At 33.8% G+C, this 23,176-nt stretch overlaps 2 protein-coding genes across 4 annotated transcripts; both read right to left on the reverse strand.

Moving 5' to 3' along the window:
• Positions 1-3,544: 3,544 nt before the first annotated feature.
• Positions 3,545-16,322, reverse strand: LOC122586836 (N-terminal acetyltransferase A complex auxiliary subunit NAA15). Of its 2 annotated transcripts, XM_043758832.1 has the most exons (26): positions 15,967-16,316; positions 15,273-15,351; positions 14,679-14,761; positions 14,435-14,584; positions 12,870-12,985; positions 12,490-12,595; positions 12,209-12,280; positions 12,002-12,117; positions 11,778-11,910; positions 10,746-10,823; positions 10,615-10,668; positions 10,463-10,533; positions 10,328-10,382; positions 10,152-10,247; positions 9,935-10,063; positions 9,713-9,795; positions 9,136-9,366; positions 8,912-9,044; positions 8,710-8,817; positions 8,472-8,603; positions 7,670-7,726; positions 7,402-7,499; positions 7,130-7,188; positions 6,914-7,025; positions 5,451-5,551; positions 3,545-4,143 (listed from the first exon to the last, which is right to left on the reverse strand). In XM_043758832.1, exons 1-26 carry the CDS (start codon positions 16,015-16,017, stop codon positions 3,962-3,964), a joined length of 2,685 nt encoding a protein of 894 aa, XP_043614767.1. In that variant the 5' UTR covers positions 16,018-16,316; the 3' UTR covers positions 3,545-3,961. The 2 variants fall into 2 exon arrangements, with proteins under 2 accessions (XP_043614767.1, XP_043614769.1); XM_043758834.1 differs by lacking the exons at positions 3,545-4,143; positions 5,451-5,551 and having other exon boundaries at positions 6,932-7,036; positions 15,967-16,322.
• A 1,353-nt stretch (positions 16,323-17,675) lies between these two features.
• Positions 17,676-21,329, reverse strand: LOC122588818 (DNA-repair protein XRCC1). 2 transcript variants are annotated; one of them, XM_043761026.1, is made up of 8 exons: positions 21,195-21,329; positions 20,539-20,742; positions 19,947-20,135; positions 19,715-19,826; positions 19,357-19,433; positions 19,165-19,275; positions 18,910-18,996; positions 17,676-18,113 (listed from the first exon to the last, which is right to left on the reverse strand). In XM_043761026.1, exons 2-8 carry the CDS (start codon positions 20,719-20,721, stop codon positions 17,778-17,780), a joined length of 1,095 nt encoding a protein of 364 aa, XP_043616961.1. In that variant the 5' UTR covers positions 20,722-20,742; positions 21,195-21,329; the 3' UTR covers positions 17,676-17,777. The 2 variants fall into 2 exon arrangements, with proteins under 2 accessions (XP_043616961.1, XP_043616962.1); XM_043761027.1 differs by having other exon boundaries at positions 21,191-21,329.
• Positions 21,330-23,176: the final 1,847 nt, after the last annotated feature.

Below are 23,176 nucleotides of genomic sequence, written 5' to 3' on the forward strand. Positions count from 1 at the left end.
CTTCCCTTAGTGTTTTTATGACTTAATTATCAAGGGCCTTCGTGATGATGGATTGAGGTTTATTTAATTTAGCCTAACAATAATTCCTTGTTATTGGTAGTTTGATGCCCGCTTTATATATGAATTGTATTGATGGATTATATTATGAAGTATCCGATTAATGTACCCTTTCCATATTTCAAATGTAGTCATACTTATCTAAAACATGAGCTTCTTATTATGATATTTTGTATCTGTTTTCTTCGTTTAATATTTTTGGTTTTTTATGCACAAACTAATGAAATATATGTATTCCATATTAAAAACTTTTTGAGGCGGTTGTTATGGTTTTATCGCAAAAGCATTTTTGAATTAACTTATTCAGATAATTTTTTTTTATTTGACACTTTTTCCTTTTTAGATTTTCAAATAGGTTCAACGCAAATAGATTATCATAACAAAATCGTATTAATATGACAACTAAAGCCCATAATATGTACGAGGAATATAATTATAACTATGAAAATTGTTAGCTAGGAAACTTATAATCGAAGCCCATAATATGTCAAAAGCAGACCCTTAACAAGAAGAACTGAAGAAGTAAGATCACATAAAATAAAACAAATTTTAATTTTTTAAAGAAGAGTAAAGTCGACGGTCACAACTTATTATGCACCTTCCAAATCGAAACGTGACTTTGCGCCGTGATAAGTAGGACCAGAAAGCTAGGCTAGCTAGCATGGTCACGTGAATATCACGTGACTATGAATTCCGAATGCTTTCCATAGTTCCATCTGGTAGGCCCAAATTGTATGACTCGAGCCCAAAATACTGTGCACTTTAGAATATGTCGGAAATCGGAATCTTCTGTTTTTATCATTTTCCAAAAATTGAATGGTACAAAATTACGTGTTGTCAAGCTTCTATTATAAATTTATTATTATGGCCTGTATATCTGGCTAACAGCATTAGATCCCTTAAGTTCGAACACGAGCCAATAATGCTGCAATGAGTTCGATATGTTGAGTTAAACCAAGCATATGGGTTCGGTAATTATGAGTTGTGACTTGTGAGCATATACTAATATGCATTTGGTGTAACTTTTGATGCTTAACGAGCTATAATGATTGACTAGATTATTTGTGCGATTAGTAAATGAAGTTCTTTCATCACGTCACCCCTAACCACAACTTATCCTTTGATTTTTCAACATTAGTTGATTCAGACCTTCGCTTAGTTTCACCAAAACAGTGGTTTACCTCTAAATATCCAATCAACTGTTGCACCTCAATGCACTCAAGAAAAAAAAATGTACTTAGAAAATTTGTGATTCAAATAGTTGGAAATCATATACCAATTCTATTTTCATTAGATCTTTTATACAATCTTTTGTTTGTAATTTGAAAATAAGGGGCATAGTAAGTTTTGAAAAAATGAATACAAGTCATGTTTCTAGTAACCGTGTTTTATTTATCATTGAAAGTTACTGACCAATGTTTGGTTATATGATATTTGATCTTAGCATGAAATGATCTTAATCCAGATAAATATATTTTCCTTGCGTATCATAGGTTAAGTTTTTTTTTTTATATATCCCGGCCTACAAAGTTTGTCTTTAGAACATAAACATGTAACTCATGAAGGTTTTTTTTTTTTTTTCATGAAGTATTAATGTACACATAATATTCTTTCTAAATTATTATAGACCTTAATAAAGGCAAAACCAATGTCACGATTGTAAAAGACAAAAGAAGAAAAAAAAAGAACCAAAACATCATATTCTACTTTTTAAAGCGACTCAAATTAGTTCAAGTGATTTCTAGATGTCTCTGTTCACGTGTAGCTTTATATTCCATATATATATATATATATACATGCCGTTTAAAACATCATTTGACAGCTACGAAACGATGACAAAAAGAATATGATGTGAACCAAGTGCAATATAACAATCTTAAATCCTTCTAATATAATAATACATGCACCTTCGACATATCTCAAGGCTACAACTTAAAGTAAAACACTACAAGTTATATAAAGCTATAAACACTAAAATACAAAGTACTAGTATTCTTACCACGAGGTTTTGACGTCAGGTGCACAAAATTCGGATTTTGCCGGACCCGTCACGAACCGGGTTTGGTCAACGGGACTGTAAAGGTTGAGTATATTGGCTGCCTATATATATGATGTTGTCCAAAAACTGCTAAACAGTACATAAACAAGTTTTTAGAAAATGGTTAGTGACTGTGAGGCCGAATTAAAGAAAAATAAAATAAAAATAAATAAAGATCTGAACTTCTTTTTCTGTCAAATGGAGTAATAAATGTTTATATGAAGTATTTGTTTCGGTCATTATTCTATACACCTAACCCCTTCAAGGAAATGTTACATCTTCCAACTTAATAGATGTAAATTACTCCCAAAATATGATTTAAAAACTTAAATTAATTTAAGAAGAACATACACAGCCCTTGTGGACCATGAGCCGATAAGTATCGGCCCATAATGATTCGTAATGCACTAAAACCAAATGTGTGTTCCGTCTCCGTGTGACCCTAACAAGACCATGGCCCAATATGACATGAACCCTGGCTGATTGATTGTGGTTCATAAGCAGGACTCAAATATTTAATGAATGGATGGTATTTTGTAAACGTGTGCATACGCATGTCCATGTATACATAGATACTAGATTAGGGCTAAAATGACTCACACGTGGATTTGTTTATGGGTTCCGTGGACCTTCACTTAGCCCAATTTGACTTGAATACCTTTCTTAATTTGTTCATTTTCTTGAATTCAGCTAGATTGCTAGTTATAAATTTCACAAAAAAAAAAAAAGCGAAGTATGGCATTAGCGTATTTTTGAAAATCAGCACACTGAAAAATTGTTTTAGGTACACTACATTCTCTTGCTCAAAAGTAAAAGAAAAATGTACGATCTTTCTATTTATAAAAGGAAATAATGAAAGAAACTCAAAGAGCCTTATGGAAGTATATATCTTTGAAAATATAAATTCACGCTGGTCGAAAATGCAAGTAGAAGAAACTTTTTTTGGAAATAATATCACTCTTTGCTATAAGCAATTTTACTGTCAAGGACTCGTTTCTCACTATAAGGGGGTTGGGGACTCAGTGATGTTGTGAGGCATGTTATACAAGTTGTTGCGCTGCCCCACTCCCTTGATGTCGTGTTTCTGTAACTACACAGGGACATGATGTTATAGACAATGAAATTAATACATTTACATTTATTAAACATCCACTATACAGTTACATACTATGGAGTATGGAGTAATTATTAAGTTTTTTTGAGAAAAAAGAAAAAAGAACGAATGCATAAATGATACCTTGTCTTTTAATATTGTTAATTTATACTTATTATTTTGAATTATTTTATGTTATATATGTAGGAGCACAAAACGCATGATCAATGAACAGTCATTGTAGAAACAGACCATGTGGTCTCCTACATCAGTATAACCCGAGGACCCCAAACATATTGATACAAACATTTGTATCACACAAAGAAAAACATGAGATTTACGGTGAAAACATCTACTTGTTTATCGTAATAAAAACCTTTAATGCCAAAATTTTCATAGCATTTGTACAAAATAACTTTAAGGTAACTTGAAATATAACCGTACAACATACTCTTTGTGGTAGTCTCATCTAACTCTATTCGTCGCAAGGACTTCCAATGTATAAAATAAAAATCCCCAGGGAAATCAACATCAAAACAAAGTCATTGAGTACTTTTTGAGAACACAACTGAAGTATACACAAATCCAAAGAAATCATCACATAAATAAATGAAGGATGGCTTTTTAGGTCAAAACTGAAGAGTACTTACGGTTTCGTTGTCATTTTCTTTACCAGGGTCAGCTGCCATGTTCTTTCATGGTTTTGTCCCTTTAATCGATCAATGTTTTCCTTTTATTCAAACTCCACAAAATGATCCATCTGCCTCTGTTCTTTAGATTGCAAGATTCTTCAGAGCATCAACATTTTGTACTTTGCCGTTTGACGGAAGAAATTCAATAGATCCATTTTTGGCAAGTGCCTGCTTGAAATCTTTGCTTGTAGCAAGACTAGAGCAGTGGCGGCCTTCAAAATAGGTCGAGTATGGAAAGTATTCTGCACATCGGACTTTCCATCCTACATAATTATTGAGTTAGAGGTCAAAAAATTAATCGTGTAAGGAGAGCCAAGGATGAAGTTGTATTCACTAAGAGTGGCTAGATTTTTCCATGTATTTGTAAACTTAAATGTTTTGGGTTAAATTTTATACCTACTAGGTTAAAATAGGTAACCTTGAAAACTTGATAGAATAAGAAACACAAGTGGATGATGATCATACTTAAAATTTACAACCTCTAAAATCTCCTAAGCTCTAATGGAATAGTCCACTAGTGGGGGATTGGGTTCTTCAAAAGGACTCCTCGAGCAAACTTATGAAAAGCAGACCTTCGGGGTTGGTCTTTTCTAAAATTGAACCACAGCACAATATAAGGTGCACCAATGTCCCCAGTACATATGAACTTTTCCTTGCCCTCTTTTTAATTAACCTTGTTTTTTTTTTGTGGGCCATAGAATCTTTAGTTAGTTCATCACATCCTTCATCGAGAGTTCTAGGCATTTGCTTCCTCTTTCTTTATTATATAATAATTACATTAGTAATAACATGTTACATGTTGTAATTTAACATACAAACATAATAGATTTATTGATTTTTATATATGCTAGATCTAAATTGTGTAAAGATACACTCAACAATATGTAAATCATGGTTTTTTTTCTCGTTCTTTATTCATCGATACTTCAATTTAGTAAGTTGCATACTTGCATGTAATGCTAACAATATAGCAATATCACTATAATGTGTACTTCATATAAGAATTGAGCAGTATGTATATGTTTTAACTTGTAATCTGTAAGTAGATTGGTAACAATTTCATCTCTGTTTATTTGTAATTTGTATGTACGTTGGTAGGTATGCAGGTAAAATAATACAGTTTGAATTCTATATACATAAATACATATATTTCTTGAATATGATACACCACGCACTCATAAAGCACATGCCTGTGCCTTGCGCCTTTAATAGCTTTGGGCCCAGGTTTAAACACTACAGACCCCAAGAAAACCGTTTGGAACCACACATACCTTCTGAAAGGATCGAAGGAGATTTGCCTGATTTATGTATAGAAGACACTTAGCATAGACCAAAGATAGTGTATTACCAAGGTCTCCAAAAAAAACTTCTTGAATCTCTTAATTGTACTAACATTACATTAATGTCTTAATCTTATATTTAACAATATAAAAGGTTAGCCGTCTCAATCCATCATTACCCAACGCACCCATTTAACACTTCATGTTGTGGTACTAACTAAAAAAAAAAAGCTGAAAGAAACAAGCAGATCATGGTAGCTACTCGATAAGAAGGAAAGTGGTAAACTTACTCGATGAAGCATCATGATCTTCAAACATAGCACCCAATGTTTTGTGAACTGCAACACAATCTTGCAGCTTCCATTCTCTAACCGGTCCAAATGATCCATTACTGATTCAACAATAATTCAACCCGTTAACAATCTCTACTGATATATAAAGAAGATGGTGTTGGTTTAAAATTCAAACTTTTATGATCAGGGATTTTACCCTTTCCTTACTTTACAGAGAAATACTTTTTAAAGTTCTAGAATCAACAAATTCACTATCATGCTGTTAGCCTGTTGCTAATAGATGCAAATCATTTACCTAATCACTTCCATCTTTAAATGTTCCAATAAAAATTTTCATATAACTGTATGTTACATAATCCAAAGCCCATGGTCGGGGAAGGCGGCCTTTGTAACCCTTTTTCCCATGTATTGTTCAAAGTTCAGGGTTGTAAGACTCGGCCGAGTACTCGGACTCAATGGGTAAACAGGTCGAGTCAACCCGACTCAGCCTAAAACTCGGTCAACAACTCAAACTCGGTTCAGAAGGTCAAAACTCGGTTAAACGTTTTACTTTTAAAAACTGCTGACCCCCATCGCCGAGTCGAGTCCGAGTTTCGTAACCTGGTCAAAGTTTATAAAAAACTTATTTTTGATTCGATTTAGATTGACAATTAAAAAATTGAGATCTCATTCACCACCGCATATTGGGCAGGTACACTTCTTGTACGGCTGATCAAAAACTGTACCAACGATTCAAAGACCAACCTAAATCGAAAAAACCAAAAACCGAACCTATCGGTTTGGTTTTGATTTTTCAAAACCTAAACTTTTCGGTTCGATTTTCGGTTTCACAAGAATAACCGAACCGAACTAAAAAGTATATAATAACAAATTTATGTTACATTTATATCATTTTATTATTACACCTATTATTTATGCTTAGTAAATATGTTAACATATTTGAACTTTTTACCTTTATAATGTACAAAACAAAAATAAACGTATATAGATGACAATCCACAACAAGATCAATTCGGTTCATAAACGATAATACCACTTTCAACATCTAAAATATAAAATTAGTTAATAAAAAATCAACGTATACTTTAGTATGTTTGTGATATCTGCTTAACATTGAAAGTTTTATCTATAACTTAATAAACTAAATGTGTAAAAAATTATTATAAAAAAACGAAACTGAATCAAAAATAAAAAAACGAACCGATTAACAACCGAATCCAACAGTGTATATTTCTAAATACCAAATGCTTTTGTTCGGTTTTAGGCCAAAATCGACTCAAACCGACCCATACTCCTCCCTAACTTGTAGTCTATTAAAATAGAGATTTTCTCCAAGAGGGTAACCAATTTCTTAAATCAATTAGGAAACATATAAGTATATAACAAAGCAGCGAAATGGACGAGTTAAATTTTGTAGTTTGATCTTGTCCAATATCATATATTGTATTAGTATGACTTACCTAGACACTAAGTTATTGGGTGATTCTTCAATCAATCTGATCGCCTCCCCCTTCTTGTTTGGTTCTAAACAATATATCATCTCGGCCACCACTGCTCTGTGCATCAAAGAATCTGCGTAATCACTAGAAAAGCATCAGGGTGAGCAATGAGAATAAATGCAGACCCATATTGTATATAATTGATATTATCAGAAATAATAATTTCCAAGCAATGACCTTTGTGTTGATCGAGGAAAACACTATTTGCCTCCATCAGAGATTTGCCATGCAGCTGACTACAATAGACAAAACAAATAAATTAATTAGCATCAACTTGAAAGAGTAAACCAGCATGCACTTCTAGGTAAAGATATATTTTCCAATTTCTTTGAGTAATGAGACATTAATGATGTAACAATCTAAGTGAATCTTGTATAATTTATATATTGAAATAATGAAATGATCTACTGACTTCGTCTAATGATTTTGAGAAGAATGTGAAAGATAACCTGAAAGATGGTCGCTCTGCTTCCATGACTCCCAAAATCAATTTTTCACAATCAGTGGCAGAAGCTGGCCTTGATGCAACTTTATGGAAGAATTTTATCTGTAAAATGACACTATATATCAACAATCTTGTGAGAGTGAAGACCTAAAGAGTGAAGACCTTGCACACCACTTCTCTTATGGAAAAATTATGATAATAAAAAAAGGTCTGTATAAAACCAAAAGCAATCAAGCAACACGTACACAAAGTAATAACTTAAAATGGCATACCAAACAGCGATGAGAGTCTGGGTTTCCAGCATCCAATTGTTGTAGCTGCTTCAGAGCCTGTAAAGAAAAAAGTAGTCTAAATTATAATCAAGGTCCACTCCAATTAAACTAACTTTATCAGACATGTAAAGAAAAAAGTGGTCTAATAACACATGAGAAATTAGAAAATGGTTGTTACATAAATTTCGACGATATAGAATACAATAGCAAATATGGTAACTTAGATTTTAAACTGAGAATAAAGACGAACAAAATAGGGAAAAAACCAAAGCTCACTACAACGGCCAATGCTTGCCATCATTGTAACACCCTAAACTCCCAAAGTTGAAAAGGCAATAGACTGACCCAATACCTTCTATCACAATGTAAAATCATGCTATAAAGAACCTTTTGGTTTTTGTATTGTCAAATTGTTAATCATAGGGATTACAAAGATCCTATATATATAGATAATATAATTACATCTAGCACCATATATAATATCTAATATATCTAATAGTGGGTCTGATACCATAAAGAACCTTATGGTTTTTGTATTATTGAAGTGTTAATCATATAGGATTTACAAAATTCCCATAGATATAGATAATATATATACATCTAGCACCCTATATAATATCTAATTTAATATATCTAATATAGTAGAAGGTTTTAGTAGCCCACAAGGCCACAACTTAAGAGCTTATAAACCTAAGACTTCAATTCTTTTTCAAATGTGGGACAGTTCATTACAGTCATAGTTTCACATTAAGATGGAACAAAAGAAAGTTCCAATATATTTCATGGCTTGAAACAAAATTACCTGCAATGCAAGAAGGATCTTATTCTTTCTCATATTTACTTCAAAAGAAAGCAAATGAGTCTCCAAAAGATCAGATGAATGTTTCTGCAGTAACTTCAGGTACTTCCCCGCTTCCATTAAAGGATCTTCAGTCTAACATCAAAAAGATCATAACAATGGCGTGACAAGATTCTTATACAAGAAACAATGTTCATTGTTCAATAAGAACAAAACCAGAAAAAAGATTAAATAAATGTACCTGCAATAGCTTCAATCCATGAGGATCTGGATCAACTGGCTTGATCTGTCGTTTCCCAGACTTAGAAACACCACCAACATTTGCCTCTTCACTCTTCTCTTCAGCCTCCTGAGAAAACATATTATATAAAGTTAAAAACTCATGCAGAGACTGCAAAGGACTGTGTCTTTTTTTTCTTTTTCTTTTTTTTAGTAGCTCATACTTTCTTAGCTCGTGCTTCAGCCTTCCTTTGTTTTTGCCTCAATTTCTTCTTTTGAGCAGCAGGTAATTTTGCTAATTCGTCGTCTTCTTCGGTTGATGACTTTGAAGGAGTATCATACAGCTTGAGGTAACATCTGTATAGAAAAAAATGAAGTTAAATACTAAGAAAACCATTATGTTAAGAAATAAATGAAAGAGAAACTTATTCGAGGAAGTATTGCATGCCTTGTAGCACCAGCTGCAGCCTTCCTAAAGTAAGGATGTGCATGGAGCCGATCTTGAAACCTTAACATTTCAATATATGCACGCAGAGTCATTTTCCGTAAGCAATAAGAATGAAAGTCAAACTGGTCTTCTGTTATGTCTGCATAATGCTTCTCTACAGCCAAGAATTTTTTCAAAGCACGTCCAAGGTCACCCTGACGAAAATAACTCTCCCCGGAAGCAAGTTCGTACCTACAAATAAAGATATCTCACATACATGCTGCATATATTCATCTTACTCAGTCTGTGTGAAAAAATGGATGCATTGGGTGACGAGAAAAAACAAATGATAATTGTGAAGGTCAAAGTGGATTGGGAAGAGAAATGTTGGCCAGAAACACATTTGTTCAAAAAATTTAAAATTTATTATCAAAATTACTGTGTCATATGTGAATATATATATATATTTTCAATATTATCTATTTTTTTCATTAAATGATTTAGAAGCTTTTATGCATAAAAAAAATACATTTTGGTTGATTTCCATCTGATGGACCCTTAGACCTGTTTCATTACTGGTTATATTTGTAATACTAACCACATGCACTGCATGTCATGAAGGTTATTCTGCTGATCGCCATCTTTTGTGAACAATACAGCTGTCTTCTCTGCAAGCGGAACCTATAAAATTATTGTACCGTGTGTAAAAGCAATATAAGTGGAATTGTGGAGAAGAAAAAAGAGGTACACCAGGAAATTAAGCAGCGTAGACACATACAAGAAGTGAAGAAAATATAATATGTTTTATGGTGGTGTTAACCTTATCAGCCTGCAACATTCGCTTGACACATTGACTATTTACATATCGATCTGCAAGATCCATGCACCTAGCTTCATCTGCCAATGAAGCAGCAGCTCCAAAGTCCCCAGCGTGCTTTAATATCTTGCTCTGTAAACAAAAAATTAAGATTAAAAGCCGAGATTATCCTTCATACTATCTACAAACAAAAAAGAACATATTTTTCAGTAAAACAGACCTTAACAGAGTATAAATCAATGACAGTTGGAGTATGTTGCATAGCCTCATCGACTTTAGCAAGAGCTATATCATACACGCCTCGTCGGTCAAAATGCTACACACGCACAACTTTAAAAAATCAGATGAGAAGGTAAACTTTTGAAAATCATAAAACTCGGTCCAGAGAGAACAAACCTGAGCCAGGTAAAACAAGGTCCACATAAGTGTTGAGGGGGGCTCCTTTTCTGACCTAAAAGGTAAAGGGGCACAATCATTTAGTGGTATTCCAATATCTCATAAGCAAGAATTAGCAAACATAATCCAGACTACCTTCCAGGATATCCACCAGTTGTTTTAATTGATTCCTCAAAATCAAGAAGTAACTTTTCAAGTATATCAGCCTACAGAAAAATTGCCATGGTAATAAAATAAAGCATGGACAAAAAAGTTCCAGAAGTTTCAACATGGCAGATTGCACAAACCTTGCCAGGATGATCATATAGAGGAGAAAGATCAGAGAACAGTGAAGGGACACCCTACGTTTGCCATTACTGAAAGTATGAGTTTGCCTCCAAAAAAGGGACCACCAAAAACAAAAACAAAAACTTATTACCTTCGTTAGTAGTGGCTTAATATAGTTATCTGCTGCATCCTGAAATTTTACATCCTCCAGAAAATCTAGCGGGATCCTCTAAAAACAAAGTGCCATACTTTAGGTAAATGAGAAGAGACAACATTTGAAATAAATGAAAGATGTTACTTGACACTGTTCAGTGTATTTAATGAGCTTTGTAGACAAATTTAGATATAAATTTATACTACTGGGCTAGCCGTGCATTGCGACCACAACAAAACTAATAAACTGTGTCGTACTTTTGACCTTTTGTAATTAAATGAGTTGGTCATCTATAATCACATAGAAACTTTTTTTGTGTATGTAAATAATTACATTAAAAATTTTTGTTTCATGAAACATCCAAGTTTGATTGACTAAATATCATCTACCGATTGATATGCATGAATCGAGGGGCATAATATTGTAATTGTCAGAGTACAAATTTGTTGGAAATGTGAACATGATATTAATTCAAATCACAACTAAAAAAAACAAACGCTGATAGTAAAAACTGCCATCAAATAATATCAGTGACATTAGAATTATCACTAATCACCTAAAACTTCTTGATAAACCACATTTGAGGTGTAAATCTATCATGACTAAAGTGACTGGGAGATTTAACTAATACTACATTTGTCTTATTGCATGATATTACTCAAAACTAGGTGATATAAACTCGTAAAGTTGCTCAAACAAATATATAGGGTATCGAAATAAACACCCACATTTGGAATTGATTGAGTTATCAAATGAATACTATTAACAGTATTCAGATGATTTTGGTTCTTGAACTAAACTTTGATATTAATGGTTAATTTGTTTTATATTATTATATATTAGTACAGAACTACAGACACAAGCTAAAAACATAATGACTGTTCCTCCAAAAGGAAGGGTATTTCACAAACATCCAACGTATGCAAAGGTTCTAACATGTTCTTTTGGGAAAAACAAAAAAATTAAAAATTGTAACGGCAGAAGAAATGAGGTCAAGTAAGAAAGGCATAAGAATAGAATATATATAACCTTAACGGCAGAAGACCAGGTGTATTGCTCCCCAAGTGATTTGTACAATGCATCGAGATGATCAATTTCTTCAGAGGAATAATGACCATTCTTAGAACATAATTTAACACACTTTTGCAATCCTTCATAGTAGCTAACAAATTAAAGCCCAATTAGTACCATTTACTCTACAGTGTTGCTCCAAACACTGATGTAAGAGAATCATTTCAAGCACAGAAGTCTACCTATAGTTGTCAGGATTCATTGATAGCAGAACTCGATATAACTGTTCGCCTTCTTCAAGGCGATTAAGCTTGACAAGAAGAGAAACTTCCGCTTCCTTGTAAGACAATTTATCAACCTATAACGGAATTTGTAGAAGGTGACATATGTCATACAAACACAATTTTTTTTATCTACACGATTGCAAAGCAAAAATTCAAAGAACATACAATCTTGAATTCTTTCTTGTGCAACTCCTCAAGGGCTTTTTCAAGCAATCCACATTCCTCCAGTAAAGATACCTGGAAGACAATAGATGCACTCAAAATATGTATTATGCATATCAACACATATTCCATGTTTAGCTTTCATATGGTTTGCGGAGACCCTGTTCAAGGAAAACAATTATCTAGGTCGGTCCAACTATTCATTCATGTTGTATAACTGACCCGATTAATAAAAACAATTATATGTGAAGTGGTGTAGTTATGCTAGATACTGCATATATTACTTTATACAACAGCATTTCCCCATGCTCGCACCGCTCACTATCTGGAGGATAATCTTCCTCAAGAGTCCCTTCATATGCTTCTAGAATATCAATGGCTTTGGAAGCACTGGCAAAAAAGGCATAAAGATGAAAGTGTTAGAGAGGGACAGCAGAAAAGATAAACTTTCATAACCAATGTTAGTAGTAGCCAAACAGATGTGTGAGAACATATAAAAATGTAATTTTCAGGCCCCGATTATTTGAAGGGATCGTCCGAGTAACAATGGTCATTGGAGCTACAAGACAGTGATGAATGTATACAGCCTAAGGCAAATTAACAATTATCATTATATGAAAGAGTGATATACAGCTCAGGTATGTAAAAGAATATCACAATTTACTTTGAGTTCAAATGTTGAGAAATTGCAAAACCGATCCAATTCATTCTATGATTTGGTTTCAATGTCAGCAACTGTTGCCTAGTTTCAACAAAGCCTGCCAATTCTCGCATTTGTGCCTGTAAACGCAGAAGGAAAAGCACTATTTAACTCTCAAAAACAAAACACGAAGGAGATGAGACATGAGGATGTTACACTTGATCATATAGAATATTACACACGCATCATGACAACAAAACAAAGTGTTTAGAAATCCATGATTCAGAAACTATCCATTAATTAAACAAATACCCACCATTGCAATTTGCAAAAGCAATCTTCTTCTCTTCAGACCATTATGGACGAAGAAAGTCTTAACGCCCATTGCATCTTAACTAATGGTAAGAAAACCCTTAAACTTAAAAAAAATTCATAATGATACAATCCCCTACAAAATAATGACTGGAGAAAGGGTATTATCTTTATCCACCCTTATAAGAATTCAATTCTTGAAATTCACGCAATCACGTTCCCACTAATGTTCATCATCACATCTTCAAAATTCATGAATTGGAAGTGTCAAATTACACCATACTTACAAGTAATCAATAATCAATGTTTAATCATCGGGTTGCTAAACTGACATTTTATTAACCTACGTTGTTCATGTAAAAGATCCAGTTAGAAGTACTTAAAATCAACATGACCTATAACTCAATCTAAGTTACATAAGTGCAATATCAAAATCATTTCAATATTGTGGCCAAAATCACAACAAAAGCGTGGTATTTTATTAGCTCTAGAATTATACAAGCATATCCACCAATCCACCATGATGACCAATATTTTCTTCATCTGAAGTCGAACCACAAAATTACATTACTAGTATTACGGCTAATCAAGTATTAATCCAAAGCAACAAACATACCAGTAACTTTTCTATATACTAAGCATCATAACACCAAATTGAGGATTTAACCAGAAAACTCTTGTTCGACCTTATATGCATGAGATGCTAAATAACTTAATATTCTAAAGTTTTCAATCCAAATCTTAAATGAATAACAAATTTCGTCTAAGCATACAAACTTATAGAGAACAAACTATAAAATCTTCATTTTATATAATTTTAAGAAAACTTATTAGCACTCACAACAAATCTATATGTATTCTTTCAATTAACCTACTCTGTTATACTAACACTATCATAATATCATAATTCAAAGTAGCCCAAGTCACCAAAATGTAAAACTAAAGTTGAACTCTTTTCATCTCAGCAATACCAGAAACATTATTAAGCACTAAATCATGTATCCAATTTTCATTGCAAAGTTAACCTATTCTACCTACATCATTCTTTAAGCTCTAACTTACACTATCATCAACCCCCTGCTACTGATATTTAACACAAACTTTTGTTTCGGTGCTAATTTACAGCTTAATAAACCAATTATGAAATTGTAAATTGCTCGCACAACAGTTTCCCATTGGCCCGCATGACTCAGGATAGCACTAAATGAAATGATAGCCATAAAAAAAGAAGACTAATCCAGGGTAAAATAAGAGTTATACGATGTATGAATATCAACCTGCAGAAGCGATAGGTCCCTCAGTATTTCAATGTTGTCTGGATCTATCCTCAAAGCATTCCGGTAGCATTTAATTGCTTCCCTATACTCTCTGTCTGACCGGTGCAGAAGACCATACACGTGCCAACAAACATGGCTTTTCAGGTCATTCTACAACAAAAGATGTTATTTTGAATGTATATAACACAGCAAAAGCAAAGCAAGTGTGGATTAAAAAAATATTAAAAAAAAAAGCAGTTCTCACCTTTAATCCTGACCTTACTAGGTCGTATGCTTCCGGCTTACGGTCCATACAGTTCAGTGTTAATCCTTTCATGGAAAGAGTTTCTAGAAACCAAAGTATTACAAAAGGGGGATCTTTAGAAATGAAAGACAAACAAGACTACTAATTATGGGTATACAATTGTAACAAGTCTGCAACTCTGCCCACAAACTCACAATTTTATTTTGTAAAAGTCATGTGTTTGTACAGCAATAAACATATGCAGCTCAGAAAGATCCTACCAATGAGCAATGATGCAATGGTACAAGATAACCAGTTAAAACAACATTTCAGAAAAGAGTATTGGACCTTAATGTAGTGGATTTGTTGTCTCAATAGCTATAACAGCCAGCGTCAGTTTTAAAATCAGATAACAAAGGAACATCACTTATTTCCTATCATCCTACGAGAGTGCCTATGTGTGAACAAGGATTTATTTTACTTGCCCATCAACCTCACAAGGCTGGGAGTAGACATACCCCAAACGAATACTAGATTGAATAAGACGAGTTGCATAAACTATTTACTCTAATAGTCTAATGGTTTAAAAGCTTTAAAGCTACCGTTATAACAGACCTCCGTGATCTGGGAACTTCTTTAATATCGCATCCGCAGCCTTCAAACCCTTCTTATACTGTTTTGTTTCATAAGATTTCTGCCAAACGTACAAACAAAGGAACATATAATCATTACGTTAGTAAACCAATCAACACAGTAAAAAAATTCTACAAAGATATCACAGCAGCAACCAAAAAGACCAGAACAGAAAAAAACAAATATGATCATGAAATCACATTGTCCTGTATAGTAGTGATAAATGTAACATTAAAATTCATTTTTTACTTAATAAACAAACTCGATCACAAAAGCAACATGTACATACTGCAATTCTAAATGGCATGTATACATAACCGCTGTATCTATATTTTAAGAGAAATGATATTGGTACCACCATTTCTTATGTATGCACCACAATGTACAAGTTATATAGATGACTGTACAAGTCATTAGTGCACAATTGTGGTACAATCATCAAATAAAGTGGTACGCATATCACTCCCCATATTTTAATCATCTACAAACAATATATATATATATACACGCACACTAGATACACACACAGTGAAAACAAGAAGAAAAAAGAAAGAGGAAAAAGCTAGGGCTTATATATATATACATAGTAAATTAAGAGTAACAGGAGATTTAACATTAACAAATTGAAACAATTATTAAAATCTACAAATATTAACAAAAAAAAAAAAAAACTTACGACGATGAGCTTAAAGAGGTTAGCCTCTTTCGGAGGAAGCGAAGCACCCATTGTTTGTGTTTGTGTGTGTGTGTGTGTTTTGCAAATTTAACCGCTTTTTCCACAGAGAGATATGTGTTTGTGTGTGTATATATAACAGACGCACGCGCGAAGAGAGAGAGAGAGAGAATTTGGTAGTTCAGTTAGGGCAGTTTATATACGAACATATATATACGTATACAGATAGATATAGATATAGAGGGAGATGGAAGCGGTGAATGGTGGTGGCGTACATCTGCTGCAACCCTATATAACTGTTCTACGACCTCACTAGCTTAGACGAGGTGTTGTTTTGTAAATTTTGCTTGTACTGAGAAGTCTTGTATGACAGTTTAAATAATTAAATCCCAACTTTAAAAATATATATCTATAAATTTCTCAAATATGTATTTCTATACTATGAGAGAAAATTCGTCCGTTGCGGCGGTGGACGGCGGTGGTCGTGATGGCGGTAACAGGTGATGGTGGCGAGCGGCGGAGATTAGGTGTGGTCGTGGTGGCGTCGGTAAGTAGTGTAAGTTATTGATGTAATGTGGCTATGATGTATCATACATTATACATTAGAATGTGTACATTGGTGAAACTTAAAATCAATATTGAAATTTTAAGTTCAATGTTGAAAATCAAAAGTAAATTTGCTTTATATTATAGTATATAGATATAGATATTATAAAAAAAATAGCAATTTATGTAAAAATATTTCACATACATTAACGTTAATGATTACGTGACACTATGAATCATTTATCTTTTAAAATATCTGCATTAACCATTTACATCAATTATTTACATCATTCGACGCCGCTTTCACCACCAACAGTATCCCCAACCACCAAAGCGTCGCCGCCACGACCACTGCTGCGTTGCGCGGATAACCTGCTAGTATGCATCTATAGTTATCCTTCTAATGAGAAGGAATATTTCGATGTTGAAAGTTAAATGGGAAAACCTTAATGGTTTTATTACACTATCAGTCATTTATCATTTAAAATATCTCCATTAACTCTTTACATCAATTACTCTTACATTAATCATCTACATCACTCGACGTCGTCTCTACCACCAACAATCGTCTCCTGCCACCACACCGTCGCATTGCGCGGGTACCGTGCTAGTACGTTTTAAATCGGTGATATATGCTATCCTCCCTAATTAATTTAATAATAATAAAACATGTATTTGATTCAAAATTATTTGGTAAAACGTTAGCAAACTTTAGGATCATTGACAATTTGGAATTTATAACCTTACAAGAATTAGCCAAGGAGTGCATTTGGAGGAAAATGTTTAGCTTTAAAACAAAAGTAGATTGAGAGAGAACTTAATAGCCTGTTGTAGCCATTTTGTTTAATGAATGTACTTGTAAGTTGTAAGTCTATAGTAAAAAGTTTTGCGCCTCAAGTAAAACTTTTTTTAGTTGGATCCATAATCCATATATAAGATAATAGGTATAATTTACTAATTACTATGTCAATTATACTCAATCCCACAATAAATGGGATGAGATGGTATAGTTTACAAGTCTGGTCAAATTGACCAGCCGGATTCAAGGTGTTTTAATTTTAAACCACTGGAGTTTGCATATTTTTAACCCAAACCTAGCTAAAGAAACTTATAATTTCCAAAATGACTGGGTCTTTGGCCAAAAACTTTAAAGCACAAGAGGGTCAAAACTCAAAACCAACCTTCTTTTTTATTCAAATTCAAGGGTGATACAAAGTTACTCCTCATAAAACGATGAAAATAGCAGTAGAAAATTAAACTTGGATCTATCATCTATGAGCTAATTGATTATCATTTACAATGCTAGATTCAACATTATCAAATGCTTCCCTAACTTCATCTTCTGTCATCTCAATTGTATCATCACTGTCGTAATCTTTTGTTTCTACACCTCTTTCATCAATCTTCTGTCTTTTATTCTTATCCGTTATATCATCTTCAAAATTGCCAAGCTCAAATTCGTAAATACGTTTACAGACGATAGCTTGGTGATAAATATCTTTTTTAGATGTGGTAGCCGGACCATCTGCATCTCTGTCAAGCTTGTTGAGCTCATCAACGACTCGTGGAACAAAACTCCACTCCTCGATTATTTTCTCCATGCCCTATAAGCACACTATTAGAAGACCAATAAACAGTATTATGACATAATGAGGAAAAGCGGAATTCTGATGCTAACAAGTGTGAAAATGTAAATTTTAAATTTATGGATTAATGATATGTAAGTTGTATGTTACCCACCCATTTTGAAATGTGAAATTTGCTTTTTTAAAAAGGTAATCTGTGTATGGTAGCATAATTTAGCCATTTGCTTTCTGACTTTCTCCCATAAAACTGTAATGTGTTTCAAAGGTTTGATCTCGGGTATATGTCAGACTGCCTACTACCCAGTAAAAATGATGATGTGGCAGTAAACCTTTTCATGTAATAAACGAAGTTGGTTAGCTCGAACGAAAGCAGACAAAGTATGTGACAGAAATACAAGTGACATGCAAGTGTTACTGTGGGTGTGCACATATGTGTATGATTACAAGTATTTAAGCATGAAACTATATGAAGTATGTAAGCATAACAACATATATAATTGAGTAGAAGGGCATATAAGATGCTAAGTATCTAAGCCTGTAATCCTATGAACACCTATAGATAGGGGCAAAGGCACTATGAAACACTTCGTATGTTAGTCTATGTAACTCTATATCTAGGGGTGGAGGCAAATAAGTACACTATGAGTCGCAAAGTCTAAGTCGTCTATAAGCATAAAGGCTTCAAACCATCAAAAGGGAAGAGTATCTATCCCCTGTACTCTCGTCTACCTGATTCTAGTCTTCCTGGTCTCTCTATCAGAGGTCATGTCCTTGATCGTAAGTTAATTAGAAAAGTTAAGGATAAATTATATACCTTCCCCTCCTTGAGAGAATCTATGGCATCCTGCAAACACGTCAGGATTCCTTCGGCTGCTATCTTCTTTATCTCGCCTGGATCTGGCTGTGCAATGAATAAAAATAAGTGTATGTTAAGCTTCTGTTTTTCTTCTTCTTCTTCTATCTATTTCAGAGTGTGTGTGTGTGTGTGTGTGTGTGTGGGGGGGGGGGGGGGGGGGGGGGGGTCACTTCTGTTGCAGCACAAGTTGGAATGACAAAGATTTGCCCCTACCTTTTCATCTTGACTGTTCAACCATGATATGGTGCTCTTCATGTCATCAATCGCCCATTTCTTCACTTCAGGAGTTGAAAATTCTTTTTTAGCAAGCTTATGCGTTGTCGGCTTCAAATTTCATATACACAAAGGTCATTGCAACTTATACTACAAACACATATGACAATACATGAAGAGAGTGAAATAAACCTTGCTTGAGGAAGAAGCTCTCGATTTTGAACCTGCAGCCTTATCCACTTGCTTATAAGAGTTGTTTGGTTTTGGATCTGCAAGCCCCAGTTTTATAAGATTTCAAAATAAACTGGCTAAAAAGGGATAACTGGCAGACTTTGCAAAATCCTATAACTTGATGGAAAGAAAAAAAAGGAAATTCCGCAACATAAAGTTATGGTTTCACAACTTAAACAGTACATCTCTACAAGACTACAACGGAGAACTATTAATAAGGAACGGTACACAAAGTCTGGCATCAAATCTTATAAGGTAATTAAACTTCTTATTTATGATGTAATAGTAGAAAACTAGAAATCGAATACAATTAGCAAACCTTGGCTTGGTCCTGTAGAGCTACTTTGATGCTTCCACGGTTTGCCGACATTTAAAAGGTAAGGTTCAATGCCAACTAGCTGTTTTTGGCTATAACACTCAGTTATCCAACCCTGACAAAAAAAAAAAAAAAACTTGTGTATGAAGTTAACATTACATCTCTAACAAAGTAACATGTCACAACGATGAAAGAACATTCTTGATTAAATAACGCTAGGGGTACGAAGTTAAACCTTCGATACTATAGTTCCATTATCAGCCTCAACTTGTCGAAATTTTGGGGTATTTTGAAACGCACAAACTAGCAGTGTGCAATTGGCATTCCAATCAGCTTGATACTCAGCTCCCATTTCCAATGCTTGAGAGCGTAATGTGCTGCGCTCAGGGTTAACAAACCCTGAGAGTGCAAATACAACCCCTTCCTACAAGCATCAAAGTCAAAGTTAAGATAAGAAATGACAAGAGGGTGGGTCAGGTAGTGGGTCAAAACTGTTCAGGTTGAATGGCCAAACTGGTAACCTTTTAATAACGGTACGACACATCAGGTTGGTCTGGCCTGCCTTACGGCACTATTTAATCCACATTTTCAACTTTAAAAAACATCAAATGTAACATATAATAAAATCACAGCTTTATTTATATATGTGTAAAAAAAAAAACTCAAAATCCAACTTTTAACAAGATGGTTTAGAAGATTTTAAGCATTTTAGAACAGCTTAATGATTCTCCAACCCATTTTTTAGCAACGTTTTATATGATCGTATCTATTCTCCCTCTAACAGGAGGAAACATTAATAAGAGATAGAGTATTACAACATATCGTACCAGTGGTTTGGAAGATCTTTTAGCACCAATACTTGATTCAGGGGACGTTGTTGTTTGGCTGGAATTCCGTTTATCTTTGTCACCAGCCGGTTTATTGCGGTCAGGCTCGTTATCAGCGTCCCTTGAGCTCATCCATGAAGGGAGGTTCCGCCCTTTGGCCTTATTACTTCCAGAATCCGGCATGTCAAGACCGCCTACTTTTTCCTAATAACAATGATCTACACATCAGATAACTAATCCAACCCCTTGTGAATTTGCAGCTCGATACAAAGCATTTGACAATTAACTGGAAATGCCTACAAGAATGACCTAAAGGGTGGTCGGGTGCTTAAGATTGCTAAGCTTGCCTAATAAAAGGTAAAGTGTGAGATTAACAACAAGGAGTGTATGCAATTACATCCTACCCACAAATTCAGATATCGAATCGAAAAATGGCCGGAATCACAGGGTTATCAAACATAAATTGATCAGTCTTTTATTTTGTTTTTGTGTTGTCAACAAATGATATGCAATAATACATAATAATAATCTAACAATAAACTAGTGGGTGTGATTCTTGTTATCTATAATACTAAAACTAATAGTCCTTACGGTTCCAGAAACACAAACCAAACAACCACTTAAAATAATTGAGATGGGGATACTTGCTTACTTACTGGTAGCTTCGATAATGACGGTCGGTGATATAATCTCCGGTGGTGCCGTTTGTGAATCAACCTATCTAACGGCGTGGTCTTTGCCTCTTGGGTTTAATTCTGTTAATTAACCGTGACATTCCTTAATTCTTACCATTCTTTTTTTTTCTCTTCAAAATAAAACCCATAAATACGGTTAAACTCGTTGGTTTACTTTTTACGGAGTAGTGAGGGTTAACAATAAATCGCAAGTTTATTTCCATTTCCATGACTTATCGGGTTTTGGACTTTTGGTTTTACTTAAATGGGTCCTATTTTGAAGATTTTGATTAACGCTGAGAAAAATATATTTAAAAAGTCCAAAGTATTTATCGGGTCACAAATGTATACGTATAATGATATAAACATCAAATCAATGTGGAGACGATTTTATTATTGTTTATAATTCATACTAGGGATGAGCACGGATCGAAACCCGGCCCGAACCACAACCCGCAAGAGCATGAAAACGTGAACCGTGACCCGGCCCGTGAAGGCTCGGGTCGGGTTCGGGCGGGTCACGGCTTTCCTTCACACTTTTTCGGTTTTTGCCTTTAACCGACTCGACCCGGCCAACCCGTGACTCACGAAAACACCAAAAGCTTGACCCGTGACCCGACCCGTTAGGACTTCGGGCCGGTCGGTACCAGGTCGGGCACGGGTCAACAGTATTTTTGCTCATCCCTAATTCGTACATTACCAAAACCATTATATATGTACTAACGCAATACAATAGTATTTATGAAAACTATAAAACTAATATTGTCAACATACTATTCTTGTATTAGTCTTGGATATTTTAAAAATCCGAGAATGTGAGATAATATAAACTAGGCCTAAAAATATCAAAACTTTTTCTTTCTTTTTACTATATGGAATTAAATTATATATAAACTTTGAATTATCCAAAATCACATATATGTTTTGAAATAAATTTGGACTCAAAACGAATTCATGTTTCAAAAGATTTTATTTAGTATATAAGCAAATTTGATAAATAATGATATTAATTAATTAATGACTATATGTTATCCACTATCCAGGATAAAATATCAAATGATGTTTGGTTCACTAGCTTCAATTAAAATTTATACTTTTGGCTAAGAAATATGTACAACACAAGTTTGATAAAAGTGAGCAAAAAGATATTTTTTTCCAAACAAATTTATAATATCAATAGAGATACCAAAAATTATTGGTTTGTACTTTGTAATGATATACTATCAATAAGCATTAAATACTTTATCTTATTCCCTTATTTTTCTGTTTTACATTTTTTCTTATTTATCAAAAAAAATTTCTTATTTTTTCTCACCAAGAACCCTGAATGTTACCCCGATGTCAAGGTAGGTCTTGACAAAATTTCTATGTAAGTTCTTAAATGTTATCACATAGTCTCTGAATTTTTTTCGAAATTAAGATAGATAAAGTATCTTATACTATGGTAGATTCGTCCTTGGGCTTTGGGCTTTATTTCTAAATATTACTTTTGCTATATTTCAAAAATGTCTAATATATCCATATCTATATTACACAATAAAGCAACAACTTTTTTATAAAAAAAATTTCAATTAAGGAATTAAAATACCTAAAACACACCATCATTTATTCATTAATTTCAACATCTCTACCTAATATATCTATAATACCTTTAATGAAATAATTACAACATAACTCACTCAATCCTTAAAATAATTACACTACCTCTTTTAACATCAATTATTTATACATTCATCATCAACCCGTAACCACCGCCACCACCGCCTCGCACCACTGCCATTATCGTCGCTGCATTGCACGAACATATGACTCGTATATATATACACATGTTATATCATCAATCTCTAATCCTTAGCATCAGGTATGGATGCAAGATACAAACCATCTAAAATGTCTCTTCAACGTCATATCAATTTTCACCATTTATCACTTTTAGACAGTTATAGATGCAAACTACTTTGAAC

Source organism: Erigeron canadensis, chromosome 2 (genome assembly GCF_010389155.1).
Source record: "Erigeron canadensis isolate Cc75 chromosome 2, C_canadensis_v1, whole genome shotgun sequence".
Classification (NCBI taxonomy): domain Eukaryota; kingdom Viridiplantae; phylum Streptophyta; class Magnoliopsida; order Asterales; family Asteraceae; genus Erigeron; species Erigeron canadensis.

What these genes read in the sequence shown, in the direction of transcription:
- LOC122586836 (XM_043758832.1), bottom strand. Translation starts at nt 16,017, where the DNA reads ATGGGTGCTTCGCTTCCTCCGAAAGAGGCTAACCTCTTTAAGCTCATC. An exon ending in ACCTCTTTAAGCTCATCGTC is followed by an intron (nt 15,352 to 15,966) that starts GTAAGTTTTTTT and finishes TACGTTTGGCAG; the next exon opens with AAATCTTATGAAACAAAACA. An exon ending in TTGATTTATACTCTGTTAAG is followed by an intron (nt 10,064 to 10,151) that starts GTCTGTTTTACT and finishes TTTTGTTTACAG; the next exon opens with AGCAAGATATTAAAGCACGC.
- LOC122588818 (XM_043761026.1), bottom strand. Translation starts at nt 20,721, where the DNA reads ATGCCGGATTCTGGAAGTAATAAGGCCAAAGGGCGGAACCTCCCTTCA. An exon ending in AAAGATCTTCCAAACCACTG is followed by an intron (nt 20,136 to 20,538) that starts GTACGATATGTT and finishes TGATGCTTGTAG; the next exon opens with GAAGGGGTTGTATTTGCACT. An exon ending in ATGGAACTATAGTATCGAAG is followed by an intron (nt 19,827 to 19,946) that starts GTTTAACTTCGT and finishes TTTTTTTGTCAG; the next exon opens with GGTTGGATAACTGAGTGTTA.